Source organism: Thamnophis elegans, chromosome 10 (assembly GCF_009769535.1).
Source record: "Thamnophis elegans isolate rThaEle1 chromosome 10, rThaEle1.pri, whole genome shotgun sequence".
In the NCBI taxonomy this organism is placed as follows: Eukaryota; Metazoa; Chordata; class Lepidosauria; order Squamata; family Colubridae; genus Thamnophis; species Thamnophis elegans.
The window spans coordinates 47,130,392-47,150,319 of record NC_045550.1 but is presented as its reverse complement, the minus strand read 5'-3'; the positions used below and the strand labels follow the sequence as shown (position 1 = coordinate 47,150,319).

Here is a 19,928-nt window from a genome sequence, read left to right as displayed (position 1 = left end):
TTCAGCCCAAACCCAAACTGAACAGTTTATCTAGAAATCAATTCTATTTAAAAATGCAAATGGCAAAACTTTGAACTTACCTATTGTTAAGAGAGCTTGACGAATCTAAATCCCTGAAATTGTCTAAGCTTTCAACTGTACCTGGCTTTTCATTTATTGAAAAAATATATCTATATATCCTTTTTATTTTCAAGTACCTAAGGCTTAGAAATCTTTGATTCTTTGTATTTTCACTGCATAAATAGGAAGAGAGGAAAAACAAGACTCGGTGGGGGTTAGACTGTTAAGAAAATCTTACGAGAACCCCAGTGAACTGAATGTTTCTGCTTTTATTTTGCATTTTTCATTCTTTCATTAGAGTCAAATTGATCTGAGTCAAGATTAAATCCAAACTCTTAAGATTTGATATATTTTAAAAACAGGAAAGACAATTTAGTCTTTAGACAGATCAGCTGTGTTACTGAATTTTGGTGGAACATAACCATCTTGGAAGATCTAGTTAATTACAATTGCAGAATATTTTTTTAATTGTAACTGGATAGTATCAACTCAGTACACTACTGTGTGCAGAGCTGTTGTTTAGCCATGCAGTCCAAACTAATCATGCAGTACATTAGGATCTGTAGTCCTTTTTGCAGAAAGGTTTGTTCCCCAAAATATTATCAATTTCATTCACAATGTGAGTTGTCATCTTTGGAAGAACCTGCAGGGAAAGAAACACACATGTACTTTAACTAGTGGTGATCTGAGATTTTGAAACACAGATTAATTGCAAAGGAACCCTAGAAAAAATTGAATTCTGTAATGCCTTTAATCTCCATACGATGTCATTATTTTTTGCTTTGTTCAATCCAACAGAAGTTGAAGCTCAAATACTTTGGCTACCAAATGGGTAGAGAGGACTCATTGGAAATGGCCCTGATGTTGAGAAATATTGAAGGCAAAAGGAGAATGGGGTGGCAGGAGATGAGATGGTTAGATAATGTGTGTCAACTCGCAAAGCATTTCTAATCTGCTCTTGAGTTGCCATGGGCTGCAAGGGGGGGAACACATTCCACACATACCTTCTTCCAGGGCTGGATCTCAGATGACCAAAGCCGGCTTGTGAGGCATGGATTTCTATAGCCCGCGGGAATAGCTCGTTGGGAGAATTTATGACACAGATTGAGAGGAGGGGGGTTATGGTCAAAGTTGAGCCATAAATTACATGCAGCAGAGTTGACTTCGAGTAGATGCCGACATGCTGCTCCTAATAAATAACTGGTTTTCTCTTGAAACTTGGCTCGAGACTCATGAGTTAATTAGGGCATCTGTTGGAACCTTGATAATGTCATTGATTCAATTAACATGGATTTGGGCAAACACTGGGAGGCAGTGGAGAACAAGGGAGTGTGCTATGATCCATGGGGTCACAAAGAGTCTGACATGACTTAGTGACTGGACAACAACAACTAATCCCCAAGAAAACCTTTGTACTTGCCTGGATGGCACCAAGATTTTCTATCAATTGTTCGGCATTGGATGATCCAAGGAGAACAGAACTCACACCTTCATTACGAAGACACCATGCTGGGAACATGACAAATACTCATAAGCATATATTAGCGATAGCATTTTGGAGTCAGCAAAGGTAACATTAAATTGGCAGACTTAATTCTTGGAATTATGAGTCCTTTCCCCTTACCATTATTCTCTGCTTGCATCAAATTAGCAAGATTCTATAAACTGGAATATTAAGTTGGACACTGCTTTTATTTATCAGGTGATGCATTTTTTGCATCTTTAGTTTGCTTCTGCTGCTGTTTTCTTTTTAAATTTTGAGATTAGGTTTTTATTTGCAATTATGCTCTAACTCCTTTGGCTGGGGTGGAATTGAACGTAGGTCTCCCCAGTTCTGTAACCATTAGAATATACTTATTTCAGTTCATTTTAACTCTGGCTGAAATTCATGCTTGGATTTAAAAAGTGGCTATTAAATTATTTCAACACCTAAAGTATATTTAAATTAATTGGATTCAGGCTTAAAGGAGACCATCTCATTTAATAGGATTGAAATTATGAGTAATTTAAATTTTCCTGATTTTGATGAGCACAGTTAAATCTGGCTTTTAATAAAGAAATGGCAAGTTGTTAGCACTGTGTTTGACGATCCATTTTCCATTTTCTCTTGAATAGAGAGCGTCTCTTCAATGATGATGATGGATTATGACTTATAGCTACAGCTACACCAGCCAAAGTATTCTCCTGCGTCAGAAATATTTGCTATATCGTACATAAAGTACATATAATATACACATACATTGTTAACTTAAATGTACACAATCAACATATATTTAATTGGAGGTACAAAGCCCAAGCTGTCATTTTTTTTCCTCCCCTGCATCTTATCCTGGGACCTGGACACCATTAACACTTTTACATAAGCAAATAAATGCCTACAAAAATAAAATAATGACATCACTGAAGAAAATTCTGCAAGGTACAGTATCTGTGACAGCTTGTCCCTCTGCATGAGAACAAGCTCATAATGTCAACACAGTTAAGCATCACTGAGCACAGAGATTAAAAAAAAAAGGAACTGAGGGGGGGGGGCAAACCCCCAAATCCCTTACCGACTGCTAGTTGAGGTAGTGTACATCCAAGGCGTTCAGCAATTGGGAAAAGTTCCTTCAGTTTTGATTGTTGCTTTTTTCCTTCCTCGTTCACAATTTTCTCCTTTAGCCATTGATAGCACTTGCAAATCAAAACACAATAGAAGACAATTTAAGTCCACATGTCTGAATTTCAACTCCCAGAATGTCTACCTAGTTGCCACACTAGCTGAGAATTATATATTGACGTTCAGCACAAATAAGGGGCATCACATTGGAGAAGCCTGGTTTATATCAGTTCTTAATTCTCACTGTTTTGCTCATGACTGTTATTTCAAAGTTTTATCAGAAAATATATGTATTATACGTATTCAGGGTTTATCAGAAAATTGGTTTTAATCATAGTGCGACTTTTCACTGATATTAGTAAAGGTAGTTATACTAACCGTACAATGACCAGCAATCATGAATAAAATTGCTCTAACAAGAATGGTTGGAAGTTGGGAGGTACCGTATTTTTTGGACTATAAGACACACCGGAATATAAGACACACCATGATTTTGAAGAGGTAAATTTTTTAAAAACGTTTTTGCATTCCGCAAGCCTTGGTTTTTTTTTGCAAAAAAAAAGGGGCATGCAGAGCTTTGGGAGGCTTATAGAGTGCTCCTGGGGGCTGCCCTCCCGAAAAAGGAGCAAAAAACAGTCTGTTTTTCGCAAAAACGGGCCTTTTTTTGCAAAAAAAAAAAAGGGCATGCAGAGGCTTTGGGAGACTTGTGAAGTGCTCCTGGGGAATGGGGGGGGGGCAAAAATGGTCCATTTTTTGTTCTTTTTTGCCCTCCCCAACCCTCAGGAGCACTTTGCAAGCCTCCCAATCCCTCTGCACGTCCATTTTTGCAAAGAGGGCGGGATTTTGGTAGGCCAAAAATGCTGTATTCAGTGTATAAGACGCACCCAGATTTTCACCCTCTTTTTTTGAGGGAAAAAGATGCATTTCATACTCTGAAAAATACGGTAAGTTTACTTCTAGGTTGTATTTAACCCTATATATTTAATTCACATACTTAATCTGAGCTAAGCACAACAAAATCTCTTGTCTATTAATCTCTTGTGTGGAGCAGCCTATCTGCCTTAAAGACCAAGCTGTGAAGCTGTAAAGGCTGCTTCCGAATACACTACAATAATTGTCATGCATTGGGTCATCCATCAAAACAGCAAGAAACTTTTACATTGTTGCCAAGAAAATTGTCTAGACATGGGTGAAATATTTAGACAAGTCTGTATGTCAACTGACAAGGTTTCCAGGTTAGAAGGCATGTCTTGAATTACTTGGGGAAAATGTTGAACTTTCACAACTCAAAGTGATGATGTGGTCAGACTAAAGCCAGAAGAGTCTGGTCACTAAAACAGAAGTTCTTTGTGTTACAAATACACTTAAGTACTTGTAAAAGTACACATAGTTGGATGAGAGAATTAAAAAAAAGCGAAAATGAAAACAGGAATGAAGTATATGGAGTTGGAATGTTCTGTGAGTGGATGAATGGCTTGAAATAAGGCACTTTATATCAGCTGATAACCCAGCGTTGCCTGGGTATTTATCTATAGGGGGGAAATGTCTGGACCAAACATAATTTCTAATATTGGATTTCCCCCCTTACCAGAGGGAGCCCACTTGTGGAGTACTGTGGAGTCGTTACCATGGCAACTTCACTGTGATGAACAGTAGAAGTCAGTATGGCAATATGGCACAACAGGCTGTATCTTAATAGAACACACACACCAAGGGGTGTTGGGGTGTCTTACTCCCCCCCCCCCCCAGTATTTTTCTCCAGAGGGTAAGTCATCTGTGTATCAAGTTTGGTTGAAATTGCTCGAGGCATTCCAGAGTTATGCTGGAACACACACACACACACACACACAAACACCATACACACCCCTATTAGATGATTCAGACAGGAGAGAAATATGAAAAAAATGAGTGGCAATAATATTTTTTAAAATATTGCTACTTATGAGCTCAGATACAATCCAATAAATGATAAGAGATTATCTAATAGAATTAGTGGCTACCGGTAGACATTAATCTTAAACTTAAAATGCATTTAATGGAGGTACAATTATTGAAGAGACTGAGAAATTCTATTGCAAAAGGCAAAATAGTAAACTGCAACATCTAGAAACAACACCGTGCCATGAATGGATGTTTAGAATGCAAAAACTTGCGAAATGGAAGATCCTGGAACTACAGTCAGATTTTTCTTGAATAAATTTTGCTGGTCATTGACTGAATAAACATTATAGACTGACTGATTAATTTACTGAATAAATGCATACAAGTGAGATGGGCAGAGTTTTGCAAAGAAAGTTTGTTTATTGCTGAATCTTGCTTCACGCAACATAGATATAAACTCTACAAATGGATGTCATCAAATGAACTGTAATGGAATAAAGCTAGCTATACATTAATAAATAGAAGACGGAGAAGTGAAATACAGTCAACCAGGACATTTTCTAATTCAGATTATGGAGATATCATGATTACTGGATCAAAATATAAGGTCTAAATTTAGAAGTTCAAAGAGACGGCACCTTGTCAGAATATAAGAACAATGTAAGGAACAGATTCAGTATGCTTATGTGAAATTTGATGGGAAAAGAAACCAAAGGATGAAATAAGAGACAATGGGAAAGCTGAGGTTTCTTCTTTGTATTTATTTTATAAGTATGTAGACAACACATTGTAGGAAAATTCTCATGGTTCTGGGGACAGAAGTAGTTCGGGACCAGGTGTGAAGCTCTTGTGTGGCAGGTTGCCCAGGTAGCTATGGGACAAATACCTTCAAGGACGCCCTTGATCCTTCAGGAACACCACTGGCATATTTTCCTGAGATAATCCCACAAGCAAGAGGAGACCAAGTCATTGCTCCAACTCCTACAAAACAATCAAAGGGTGCAGAAACATGAAAACCAACACCAACAGTTTAAAAAACCCCAAACAATAAAAGACAAAAAAAACACATTTACCTTAGAACAGTTACATCATTCTGAGGCTTAGAAAATGTTCAGCCATGAAAGAGATTAGGCATTTTTCAAAATAATGCAAAAATATATAAAAACGAATATGCCACTTTTATTCCACTTTATACATTCCCATGTGAAGACCAGAATAAAGAAGTTGTGCAATTCATTGCCTATTTTCCTGAAGAGAAATGCCAGCCCTCACAGAGGTTTCCTTCTTAGAAAGCAGATTTAGGATTACACCCAGTTTCATCTAATGGTTAAGGCACCAGTCAAGGACCAGGAGATGTGAGTTCTATTCCTGTTTTAGGCATGAACGTGGTCTGAGTGATTTTGGACCAATCACTCTTTGCAATAGCAGCTAATATCTGTAGCTTGGGCATGAAGATTTGTTCTCCAAGCTTGTGGGTTTGTTTCCAAATGTTTTTTTAATCAGGCTAGGTATATCTTCAGTGGAGTTTAGGGGATGTCAGTATTCTTCTATTGACACAGGACTCACAGCTGACCCATCACAAGACCCTCACTTGACACACCCATACCTGAAGCCCTTATAAACAGAAGAACACAGACACTGACATCATCTAAACTCCACTGAAAATGTTACCTTGCCTGGTAACAAAACATTTGGAAACCAACCCACAAGCTCGCAGAAGAAATCTTCATCCTCTTCCTATGCCAAAGCTACAGATATTAGCAGAGATTGAACCTTCACCCTCAATCACTCTCAATTCGCTTCATATTGTTGTTACTGTGGGGAAAATAGGAGGAGGAAGGCATATTAGGGATGAGTTATTTATAAAAACAATAAAGGTAAAGGTTCCCCTCGCACATATGTGCTAGTTGTTCCGGACTCTAAGGGGTGATGCTCATCTCCGTTTCAAAGCCAAAGAGCCAGTTCTGTCCAAAGACGTCTCCGTGGTCATGTGGCCAGCATGATTAAATGCCAAAGGTGCATAGAACACTGTTACCTTCCCACCAAGATGGTCCCTATTTTTTCTACTTGCATTTTTACATCCTTTCAAACTGCTATGTTGGCAGAAGCTGGGACAAGCAATGGGATCTCACTCCATTACGTGGCGCTAGGGATTTGAATCGCTGAACTGCCAACCTTTCTGATCGACAAGCTCAGTGTCTTAGCCATTGAGCCGCCGCGTCCCTCATAAAAACAATACAGGTGGGATCAAAATAAAATCTAATCTCAGACCTTTAAGGAGTGAGAAAATGAACATCTGTAGTTTTGATATATGATAGAAAAAAGCTGCTGCAATCGCGAAGAAGCCTCGCTGTCAGTTCCTTCCGTGAACAGGGATAATTCTTCTAAGCAAAGATTTATATAGCTGTGATAATGATTGAACAGTAGGGGACAGGCACTGCCGCTGAGTATATGCTTTGGACATAAAAAGGATTAATTTCTCATTTTTTTATGAAAGATGCTGCCCTGGTACATTACCTATCTTGTGGTATAATTCCGGCAACTGAACCTCAACTTTGTCTCTTTGGAAAAGGTGATATTCTGCTTGTTCACACACTGGTGGTATCATATTAAACTGTCTTGCTACCGAATATGCTTCCTGTTGAGAATCAGCAGCAAAAGAAAAATACATTAGCAGGGAAAATTCCTCAGGCATAAAATCATACATCAATCAAAGCCATTATTTTTCATTCCTCGTTCAGGCGTATTTATTAAGGCTCTGACACTTGATTTACTTGGTGAATACATTAAAAATATTTTGAGCAATGGAAAAAACACCGCTCTGAAGAATCTGATAGGGTTTTTTTTAAAAAATGTACAAAAACCTGCATTCTCTCAGGAGGGGCAAATCATTTGCAAAAAACTGTGCGCATTAAGGACAAAAGCACATTAGATGGACAATTATATACAGTACCTGCCACGTACGCACTATGGCAATGTGCAAATTGAAATGATAAGTTAAAAAGCTACATTTTAAAAAGCAAGTATAGCTTCAGTTGCCGGCTAACCGTGTATGAAACAGCTCTTGAATTACAAAATGATTATCGGAACATACAAATGAAGGAAGAAGAATGCATGATGAAGGTTTAGGCCTGTCAAGTTGATCCTGCATCTCTCTGATGCATTGTTAATCTCTATAAACAGATGCCCTGCTGCTCATTTTTCTGCCCTTGCGGAACAAAGGAAGAATTGTAGCATGAGTCCACATTTGGTCCAATTCCAATGTTTCGACAATTTATCCCAAAGTGATAACATAGGAGACGTAGGTAATCATCTTTCAATATTTTGATGTTTTCCCACAATGAAAATACAAGAGGAAAATATTTGATGGTAACATCGTGTACATGGCCCAAAAAAGTCAGACTATAGAAGCACAGCTGTTTTATGCTAGACTATTCTTGATGTTTAATTAAATGTGAATTAATTGATTATTGTTCATTCCTAAAAAGATAGATTACCATAATCTCCATGGCACTCCAGCGCGAAGTCCCCCAATACATTGTCATCCCCCGGTCAATCACATGTGTCATTGCTCGGACAATCTCTAAATCAGAAAAAAGGCAGAATTACACAAGAGATGCTAATAGATTAACAGGCTACTTCAGAAGCCAATATTTTCAATTTATGCAAGAGAAATGGAGTTCATATGATACTGGCCCAGCCTTCTTCCATTACTAGCATCTTTCACTTTGATGGAGAAAATCTGTAGAGAAATACTGAATACATTTAGATGAATTAGGTTGCACAAACTTGATCACAAGGCCTACTAGATTTTCTTCAGACCTTGCCCATGGACATAATAGGGATAGAACTATGAGTGGGATTAGGACACTGTAGTCCTCAACTTACAACAGTTCATTTAGTGACTGTTCAAAATTACAACGGCACTGGAAAAAGTGACTTATGACCAATTTTCACATTTATGATCTTTGCAGCATCCCCAAAATCACGTGATCAAAATCCAGATGCTTGGCAACTGGTTCATATTTATGACTGTTGCTGTGTCCCAATGTCATGTGATTTACCTTTTGAAACCTTTTGACAAGCAAAATCAATAGGGAAGCCACTTAACAACTGTGTTACGAATTTATCAATTGCAGTGATTCAGTTAACAACTGTGGCACAAAAGGTCATAAAATGGGGCAAAAGTCACTTAACAAATGTCTCACTTAACACCAGAAAATTTGGGCTCAATTGTGGTCATAAATATTCCTCTTTCTGGATCTGTCTACCCCAAGGAGCAATAAATGTTATTCATATTGCAGTGGTACAAAACATTCAACATACATTGGTCTGAAGCAAGGGTCAGCAACCCACGGCTCTGGAGCTGCATGTGGCTCTTTCATCCCTCTGCTGTGGCTCCCTGTCCCTGGTTAGCTTCACAATTGATAGGGCTTTCGGTTAGGACAGGTAGAAGAAAAAGGATGCCGTGCTAGAAGGAGACTCTATAGTGGAGGAACTGAACTTCCAGTTGGCTCCAGAATTGAACAGGGGACTTCCAGTTAGGACCTTTGTGGCTCTTTGAGTGTTTAAGGTTGCCTGGTCTGAAGGAAGCACACCCTTCTCAAAGCATGGTAACAGGCACACCTTCTCAACCATTCTCAGATCATCTCTGCATTTACAGGCAGGAAATGCTGTTTTGCATTAATGACATTTTACAACTTATTTACAGGCAACCCAAGAAAACTTTACGCCAAGGTGGTTTGTATTGTATTGCCTTCTATACTTATAGATTCATGTCCCTGTATGTAGTTCACTTCTCTCATAAATGAATATCACTAACAGGTTTTATATATATATCAGATATTATATAAGAACACTTTAAAAAGATTTTTCACACTTTCCCTTTCAATACATCTACATTCAACTTGGCCAGTAGCCATCCTAGATAAAATCCACCCTTATTCAGAAGAAAGAAAAAGCTGTTACCATGAAGCTTTCCTCATTTTTTGTGCTGTTTCTCGAGAGTTCTGCATTATAAAAAGTAGTGAGATAGTGATGTGTACATCATCACTTCAAGAGTAAAAAAAAAAAAAATCTGACAGATGGAGAGGGGGGAATAACATTTGGACTGTGTCTGTTTGGCTGCCTTTCTAAAATCTTCTGGGCATGCCTATGGCTATGCAAGAGGCTGTGCCACCTTGCTTCACCAAACATGCATGCATGCCCTAAAGGCCTTAATCAAGTCATATCACATTTGCTTGGTATCTTTAAAGAATGGATACCGATATGGGTCTTTTTTCATTGGCATAGCTCAAATGTAAACTCTGGAATAAAACTGTTTTAAAGGTACTTTAAACATCACTAACCCAGGGGTGTCAAAATCAAGGCCCGAGGACCAGATCTGGCCTATGATGTGCTTAGATCTGGCCTGCAGGGCCACCCTGGAAACAGCAAACGACTGACCCACAGTGCCTTTGCCAGCAAAAATAGGCTCATGAGCTCTCTTATAGGCTTCCTGAAAGCCTCTGCCAGAGAAAATGGAGCTCCGAGGGCCGTGTCGCTGGCAGAGTGCTCAGGCCGCCACAGGAACCCCTGACATGAGTGATGCTGAGCTGGCCACACTCACCCTGCCCATGTCCACCCTTTGCCTCCCAAGATCAACCACAATCATGATGTGGCTCTCAATAAAATTGAGTTTGACATCCTTGCACTAACCCAACCTGGGCATATTACTTGGCTTGCAGTTCCTACATACCAACTGGTGTGCCTAGTATATTCTTTTCTAGATTCAGACAATCATTCATGGCCTGATCACCACATACACCAACTACTGCAACATAGTCTGCATGGTTTGCCCTTTCAAGACCACCCAGAATCTTCAGCGGGTTCTCAATACAGCAACATGGGCAGTGAAGGGTATTCCTCAGTATGCCCACATAACATCTCTCCTTCGTAAGCTATACTGGTTTCCAGTTTGCTTTCAACTACAATTCAAGGTGCTGGTCATTATCTACAACAAACCCTTACCTGGTATAAGGCCTGGGGACTGGAGGGACTACCTGTCTCCAATACTGTAGTACAGGGGTGTGTTCTGGCAGTCACTACTGCTGGTCTGCTTGTGGGTGCGCCGTGCGCTAAAAATTGTTCTGTGCATGCTCAGAAGCAAAAAACAAGATGGTGGCACCATAGGCACCGCCTGGAGAACCGGTTTGGGGGCATGGCAGTCCTGGGTTGCTGCCGGTTCCAGCGACCCAGGCCACCAAACCACTACCAATTTAGCCGAATGAGTCCGAACAGGTAGGAACCCACCACTGCTGAAGTATCTGCCTGGCTCATTCAGTCTTGTAGGGTTGGCAGTCTCCAGGTTCTTTCAATTAAATAATGTTACCTGGAAGCACACTTTCTCTGTCGCCCTCTGGAATAAGTCTTCCCCACTATCTAGATCAGTGTTTCTCAACCTTGGTCTACCTGAAGATGCGTGGACTTCAACTCCCAGAATTCCCCAGCCAGTTGAAGTCAACACATCTTCAGGTAGGCCAAGGTTGAGATCTAGATGGTTTCACTCTGCTCTTGTTTAGAATGGCTATGAAAACCTGGATCTTCACCCAGGTCTTTGGTGAGGGAGTGAAATTCCTTACTTAATTCCCAACCGGTTTGTTATTTTTACCATTTTTACCTAAAATTGGTTAGATTGTATTTCCCTTGTTTTAGTTGTCCATCAGACATGACACAATTTTTCAGTGTCTTTCAGAAATACAGTACCTGGAACTTGGTGTAGCATTCTTAAATGTGGTTTAACACTGCAGAGAGGAACCGTTACTTCTTTTGATTTTGACAGTATACTTTTGATGATGGAGCCAATAACTGCATTTGTGGGGCAGGGGTAAATGTTGGTTTATATTAATCTCAAACTGCAATCCAACAAGATTCCTAGATTTTCAATCTGAGAAATCATGTTGCCTTTTACCAAATACTCACTATGCGAATGGAAATGAACAGTCATGTTATTTAGGTCGAGTTTAGGCTCTTGACTTTAGGCTTTACAGAACAAGGGAGTATAGCCAGAAATTTGTATTAACTGAGCTATAAACTACATTACGAGCTTTTTCATCTCTCTCTGTTTTATTCTCTCCTTTTAATTCTGAAGCTCCCCGTAAAATAGTTCAAGCATATTATATTGCACAGTTTCACCTCTTCTATTGGTATCACCTGTTAGCCTCCCCTCCAATTACAAGAATAAGAAAAAAAATTCTTCTGCTGTTACAGTGTTAGACAATTACTTTGCAATAAAATTATCTTCTTATAGTAAAAGTAATACAATAACGCATCTGAAATGACACTTATACTGATTAATTGCCCTGCAATTATTTAATGTAAGAAGGGACAAAAAAGAAAATGCATTGTAATGAGTAATATCAGCCTTAATGAGACCCAGCATGCCAGTATAGCCACTGCTGATGGGGAAGTCTTTCGATATTAGTTCTACTAGTTCCTCATTTCATGGAACCTGGCACTTAAGCAACCGTCTCATCCCAACTGAACTGACCTTTCCGACCAGGTCAAGAATGGAGGCGTGCTATGTTTCTTGTAGGTCAAGGAATTCCCTGGTGGCATCTAAGAGGAGGGCCTGCTCAGCTGCTGCCCCCATCCTTTGGATCATCTTACCCACAGAGCTCTTCTGGTTTTATGGAAGAATGTTAAGACTTGACTTTGCCCATTAGCATGTGGGTGTAAGAACCCTGGAGATGTCTGATGGCTTGAGGACATTTCCATTGCCTCGTTAACCTTTTATAACTTTTGTTCACAACTTTTGTTCATAATCTTTTGCTGAGTTTTTAACGTTGTTTTTACTTTTCCTTTAAAGTTTGACTTGTTCTCAAATCTGGGATTTTATTCATGTGTTTTTGTCATGGTGTTGTAAACCAGAGTCACTTAGGTGAAATGAGTAGCATAGAAATCTAATCAATCAATCAAGAGCTGTTCTTTGAATGGTTATTTGGGAGAAATCTCATGGAGAACTGCATCTGGATCTTCAATCTGAAATTTAATCCAGAGATGATTTTCAAGCAACCACTAAAACTAAAGAGAGTCACCATCAGACAACCAATGACCCATCATCAACATAATAATCCAACACCCTTGGATGATATCTGTCAGTCCTTTGTGGTAAGCCATAGCAGGAAACAGGCACCATTAGAATAACTGGAATAAACTCTCACTTATTATTGCAGGACACAACAAGCAAATGTTGAAAGCCTAACAAAGATTCACTGCCACACATCCCATGCCAAAGACTTGGTAGTCAGGGAAACTTGGTAGTCAGGGAAATCTTAAGTTTCTTTCCCATTCCTTCCTCCCTTCCTGGTTGTAAGATGGTATTTACAGACTGATCACCAAACATTTCTTCAATTCTAATTATGAACTTCTCTACAAGAAAGTACAGGTAGTTCTCAACTTATAACCACAATTGACCCTAAAATTTCCATTGCAAAATAATTGTTAAGTGAATTTTGCCCCATTGTACCATTCTTGCCATAGCTGTTAAATGAATCACTGCAGTTGTTAAGTTAGTAACACAGTTGTTAAGTGAACCTGGCTTTGCTTATGAAAACATCACAAAAGGTGATCACATGACCCTGGGACATTGCAACTGGCATGAATACATGCCAGTTGCCAAGCTCCTGAATTCTGATCATGTGACCATAAGGATACTGTAACCATCATAAGTGTGAAAAACAATCATAAGTCACTTCTTTCAGTGCTATTGTAATTCGATTGGTCACTAAATGAATGGCTGTAAGTTGAGGACTACTTGAAATGAATTTTTGAATAGCAAAACACCTTGTGGGGTTGGAACTCTCACAAAACTTCTTCAAAGAATGCCAAAAATATTGTTCTCGTGTAAAATATCATGGCATCTCATGTTGTTAGACTGAAATCTTACATGATTTGGCCATATCTTGATGTTTCAATCACATTAAAAAAATGGTAAAGCACTTCAAAAGATAATTGATCCCTGAAGCAGACAATATACATACCTTTCTGTTATCCTTTCTAGATGCTTACTTTTATAAAAATGAAACTAAAAATGAAAGATGATGTTTTGGCTTGCAAAGACAGATGGTAGACAGTTTTTTACTCCATATTGCTCCTCAAAGCTTGGAAATCAATGCCAGAAATCACAAAAAGACTGCATCTCACAGTTGTTTCAGCAGGAACAACAAAGGCATCAAAACTGTTTAGACAACAGGGTTGGTCTCACAACTGCAAACCCCATCATTTTGAATGTTTGTGTGACACTGATATACAATCAAAAAAGGGCAGGACTTGCATTGTGGTGCTCCATCTGCCATCTTAGATACAACTTATAAGGATGGATGATGGTCAACAGTGATTGTAATGATTATTACTTTTATTTATTTTGTGTTGGAGAAAAAGAGATTAGGTTAATTTACTTGAACACGATTAATATACAATTTTGTTAGTGAACAATCCCTTTTAAGTAAAAAACGAAAGTGTGGCAACATTACACATGTGGCAAAACTAGTTTCATAACACAAGAGGGCAGCATTGTAGAAAGAGTTAAATGGGATTTTTGGCGCATAGATTTTAATTTCTCAAGAACAAGGCAACTGACTGAACTGAGTAAAATACAAATTATACAAACACCACAGTGGTGGGTTTGTACAAATCCTGTTTATTTATATATGCAAAAAAAAATGAATAAATTTCAGTGGGTCGTTTGACAAAATTATACAGCTTGGAAGGGCTATTTAAGCCATCAAATACAACTTATTGCTTTGCATGGGAATCCCAATTAAGCATCAGTAACAGATGGTTATATAACCTCTGTCTGTTCATTATGCCATGAAAGGGACCTACTATATCTTTGCATTATTAGATTGACCATAAAATTGCTCTCACTGTTGAGAAGTCTTTTCCCCCCTCTGCCTTGAATCCATGTTTCATGGATTCTATCCTCTCTTTTGAAAGCTAAACCTGACCTATTCCTTCATTGTGATATCCTACATGCCGATGGATGAAAGTCACTATGCCTGAGTTATGCTTAGTTATTGCACTAGTTGCTGGAAGGCTGTGGGATACAATTTAAAGTACTGTTTTTGACCTGTAAAAAACCTGGTTCCTATGTGCTTGCAGGATTGGCTTCTCTGGGTAGAAATGATTGATCTAGCCCGCTTGAGTTGGCTTCTAGGTATTGACTGATTTGCTTGGAACAAATATGAATGGTAGAGATTCACATCTAATGAAGTTGGTAGATGATTCTTCATCTTGGCTTTTCTGTGATGATATTCTCTTTGGAGAGAATATCATCACAGAAGACAGGCAGTCCCTCAGAGCTTAAGCTCTGTTTTTGCTGGCAGAGGGTTCCAGGAGGCTGTCACAGCTGAAAACAGAGCTCAGGAGCCTGTTTTGGCTAGCAGAGGCACTTTGGGCCAGTCCTTCATCATTTCCAGAGTGGTCCCGTTGGCAAGATCTACCGTTTTTTTCAGAGTATAAGACGCTCCGAAGTATAAGATGCACCTAGATTTTGGGGAGGAAAACAAGGGGAAAATATCTGTCTCTGCCTCCCAGCAATTTGCCTCCTTGCAACAAATAGTATAAACAATATACTGTACTATATTTCAGACTATACTTGTATAAATGCTATTAAAATTGATGTCCTTTCTGGAAGTATAGTTAGTCTCTGCTATTTAAAAGAATACCACTTTTTAAAAAAATAGCACGGGGCCTCTTCAGATCAAGCATTTATTTTAAAAAGCTTCTTCATTCTGTTAAGTTGTCTAGAATAATAATAAAGCAGCCTTTAAAAAATAAGTCTAATAATTTGAACATTCTATAGGCATTTATAGTTGTTGACTTACCTCCTTGCAGCAAACAGCCTGATTAGCACAAGAAAAAAAAATCTGCTTCCCAGCAATTTGCCAGCAAGTTTCACTTTCAATTTCTCGGATCATCAGCTGTTACAGGCTTCAGGGATTGCTATAGCTTACTGAAGCCTCCGCAAGCCCCCGTTTGCTGCAAAGAGGTAAATTGCTGGGAGGGAGAGGTCAAAGGGTTGGGGCTGGTGGGTGGGTGGAGCTACATTCAGTGTATAAGACACACCCAAATTTTTACCCTCTTTTAGGAGGGAAAAAGGTGCGTCATACTCTGAAAAATATGGTAAGTACCCCACAGGCTGGATTCAGATCATGGGCCTTGAGTTTGACACCCCTGGTCTACTTTCTCAGATAGGTTGTGGGTTTTCAAGATTTCATTTGCAGACCAGAAACTCATGTCACCTAATATCATGTTGTCATCCTTGTAACTGGAGATGCCAGAAGCTGGAGGCAAATCATGTGATCTATCACTAAGCAGCAGAGTTTGAGAACTGACTTGGGAGGCATACATTGCATTATTGTAAACTCCCCCCCCCTCCACTGTTCTATAAATACCAGTGTGACTGATATTGAAATATGATAAAAAAGCTAACCAATTCATACCAAGGACTTCCCATTAAAAAAGGAAAAGTACTAAAACAAGTTAACTTTCCCAGTTTTCTAACTGTCTTACTCATCATCACCAATCTATTGGTTGACAGCACAGAGGATAATTACAGTACAAATTTTGCATCACCAGGAGAAATACTATCCTGCTCTGGTGTTTCTTGCCTCCTGTCACCTCTGTCCTAGAGGTATGAATGAGATTTAAGGAATTTCATTAAATTATCTTAGTAGAAAGCTCAACATCTGGTTGTTACAGATTATCTGCTGATGAACTTAGGCAGCATGGCTCTTAATTGCAAAGGTTTGGTATAAATCAGCAAAATAAAAAAATGCCCACCCTGCTCTCCAACCTATCCTCATTAAAAAACAATTTATCCATAGGACTATAACTTTGGAACTTTGTTTATCATGCATTTCAGAATGACATTAAGGATAGAGTTGCCATGGAAACTCTACATATGGTAGGATGGCAATGAATTAGCTCTAGGTTTTGTTTTGTATTTTTGTTAATATTCTGATCCTATGCAAATTCTTCTGGATAAAAGCAGGAGTTGCTCCAAACAAAGAGCATTAATGATTGCGACCAAAATCTTTACATTTTTATTAGGAAGAAGGCAACGATATTTTAAACTGCAATCAACATGTTAACACAAGAATTTGTTTAAGTACACGTCTGCATGCATGTGCATACATGTACACATATCCATACATGTATGTATGCTTAAACATTATGTGTAAGAGTTGGGGGATTGCCTAAAGCCATCATTTGTCCCACTCAACTTGCCTCCATTCACGGGTAGAACATGATCGCTCATAACTTTGCCAGCAAGGTGTAGCACTGGATCTTTGTCATAACAGAAAGGAAATTTGGAAGTCACATAGAAAAGCTAACTAGCTGATTGATTGACTGACTGACTGATTGAAAATAGTCTTCGAAACTCCAGCTAGAACAGGGTCGGCAACCGTAAGAACTCAAAGAGCCATTTGGACCCATTACCCACCGAAAAGAAAACACCGGGAGCCACAAAACCCTTCCTGTGCCTGACTATTTCCTGAGCGGCCACAGAACTAGCATATGTAGTTGAATTAAATGTTCTGTTTTCTTCTGAAACTTTTCTTTTCTTGGATTTATCCTACGGGGGATCGAAAAGCTCAATAAATTGCATGTTGGCAGGTATCACACATTGATGGTTGTGACGCATATTTTGAGCGATAGAGAGCCGCAGCAGAAAGATGAAAGAGCCACATGTGGCTCCAGAGCCATGGGTTGCTGACCCCTGAGCTAGAACATAAACCAGTATAACATAATACATTCTAGATCCAGTATGAAAGGAATGGACCAAATACTGTACAGCCACCATATCTGGGCTGCAAAGCTCCAGATAGCCAATAGAGGGCAGCAAAAAGGTAAAGAACACTCTTAACACTCTGCTCCCATCAACTGGTTCCTTGGATTAGGGCAGCCCAGATATGATAATGCTACATAAATTGGCAAACACTAAACATTGTTTAAGAGAGCATGACTGACATCAAAAAGTTAATCTGAATAAGTTTTGAAGGAAATACCAAGACATAGGCCGAAAAGTCAAAAAAACATCGCAGAAGGTGGCAGAGACATGCAGTGGTGGCAATCCAGTTGTCATCACTAGGTAAATCCAATGTAGTTGCAGCATTCTGCAGACATGTGATTAACATTTGAGACCTAACATTTGAGACCTTAACCTTGCTTGTCAGAAGCTGGTAGTGAAGATTGCAAATAGAAATCCTGTGACTGCAGGATGTTGCAACATTGCAACTGCAAGCCAGTTGCCAAGCATCGAATCACTATTGTGCGACTGCAGAATTATTGTGACAGCCACAAGGATCTGTTGTAGTCCTCCTTGTTCAGCGCTGCTGTAACTTCAAACCATCACCGAACAAGTAGTTATTCAATGAGGATCACCTGAAATGCACCTTAAATGTTCCATGTATATATCTTAATTTGAAACACAATGTTTCCAACTCTCCCCATCATCTGAGAACTAGACTTCTGAACCCTGAAATATTAAAAGTAAAGGTTCCCCTCGCACATATGTGCTAGTTGTTCCTGACTCTAGGGGGCAGTGCTCATCTGTGTTTCCAAGCCAAAGAGCCAGCGCTGTCCAAAGATGTCTCTGAGGTCATTTGACTGGCATGACTAAATGCTGAAGGTGCACGGAACACTGTAATGGGCTGGCTGCTAAAGCACACACTTGAAAGTAAATCAGGAAGACTGTAATTGGGGTGTGTGTATCTGTCTGGCACGAACAAAGAATGCTTATCAACAGGAAATAGGCATGTCTAAAGCTTGTAGCAATTATGGGTAGTTAGAAAGTTGATAAAAGTAACAAGAATTAGACAACTTGCAGACCTCAGCTAAAAGTTAGGAATAGAGATGGCCGGCAGCAAATGAAATGTCTATTGGATAACTCCTGGAGCATTCATTAGCCAAGGCTTAGGAATGGGACAGCTATAGACCAATAGAACAAATTGTAGAATTATTGCTAAAATGTTTATTAGAGGATATTTCTTATTCACTTTGTCCCGCCTTCTCCTTTAGTGAAAATGTATAAAGCTTTCTTAATCCTTTGTTCTTGTTTCTTGGCCTTTTGACCAGGAACCCTTTTCCTTAGAGTATGCCAGTGGTTCCCAAACTTGGCAACTTTAAGACTTGTGGACTTCAACTCCCAGAATTCTCCAGCCAGCTCTGCTGGGAGTTGAAGTCCACAAGTCTTAAAGTTGCCAAGTTTGGGAACCACTGGAGTACGCCAATAAAAAGCAATCAGAAAACCTGCGCCTCGTGTCTGGCGTCCATCATTGGCTTTGGCACCAGGCTCAGACCTGAATTGGGGACAACAGCTGTTATCTTCCAACCAAAGGTGATTCCTATTTTTCTACTTACATTTTTAAATGCTTTCGAACTGCTAGGTTGGCAGAAGCTGGGACAAGTAACGGGAGCTCACTCCATTAGATCTTTCTGATCGACAAGCTCAGCATCTTAGCCACTGAGCCACCTGGAATATTGAATCGGGCTAAACAATTCACCCAGCATTCTTTACAGGGATATAAAGCTGTAAAGCTGTCTCATCAAGAACAGGATAATGGGGGTAAGAGCTATTATGTCTGAAAAATAAGAGCAATCTGAACATAGACAAAAACTATTCTCCCGAGCTTCATTAAAAACCTACATGTACCTCTAAGAACAGTACCAATTATGATGCCATTAATGTTTCCCTCACACAATAGAAAATAAGACCTTACGCAGATGCTCCCATCCACTGCAAGGGAATCATAGCAACATTGCTCACATCAGCAGTCATGAAATAGGAACATTTCCAAAAGACAATGATGCGAGAGTTGTAATTATCACAAACACCATGTGGAGTTCTTTGCATTTTCTTCTTGATTTTCCTAATATGAGTCTATGTGAGGTTAGCTTCCTACAAGTAGTTATTCTCCTGTCAATTTAAGATGTGAACAATGGCTTTGTCCTCCATTAGTTCTTCTTCCTGGGTCCAAGATCGTCTTACAGCCTCTCTCCACTGATACACAGTTATCACAACATCCCTGAGCTAGTTCCTTTTGGTCCATGAATGCTATCATTAAGAAGGAGGAAATCAAGAGTTGGGGCTTGAAAACAATAAAACTTTAAAGAAAAAGGAAGGAGGAAATCTGAGAATGATCAAAGTCACACATACTGCTGACCAGTAGTTAATGTTAAAAGAATGCAAGTTCCTGACCAACTTGCATCCTCTTAACATCATAGAAGTAAATAGTAAAAAAAAACAAAATAAAATTATGGATATAAAAGTGAAGAGTGTGTGTGTGTGTAGGGAGAAATTGGCCAGCAAATTGATTTGCTTTAGTTTAGGCTTTGTGTGAAC

General features: G+C 39.2%; 1 protein-coding gene across 3 annotated transcripts in view; it reads right to left on the bottom strand.

Annotated features, from left to right (window-relative positions):
• Nucleotides 1-613: 613 nt before the first annotated feature.
• The window catches only part of KCNAB1 (potassium voltage-gated channel subfamily A member regulatory beta subunit 1), a 189,521-nt gene continuing 170,206 nt past the window's right edge, over nucleotides 614-19,928 (bottom strand). For all 3 annotated transcript variants that reach the window (XM_032225554.1, XM_032225555.1, XM_032225556.1), the window contains 6 exons: nucleotides 8,038-8,123; nucleotides 7,058-7,178; nucleotides 5,427-5,521; nucleotides 2,613-2,733; nucleotides 1,481-1,569; nucleotides 614-703 (listed from right to left, as the gene is read on the bottom strand). In XM_032225554.1, coding sequence (XP_032081445.1) covers nucleotides 614-703; nucleotides 1,481-1,569; nucleotides 2,613-2,733; nucleotides 5,427-5,521; nucleotides 7,058-7,178; nucleotides 8,038-8,123 — 602 coding nt within the window. The remainder of the gene's footprint in view (nucleotides 704-1,480; nucleotides 1,570-2,612; nucleotides 2,734-5,426; nucleotides 5,522-7,057; nucleotides 7,179-8,037; nucleotides 8,124-19,928) is intronic.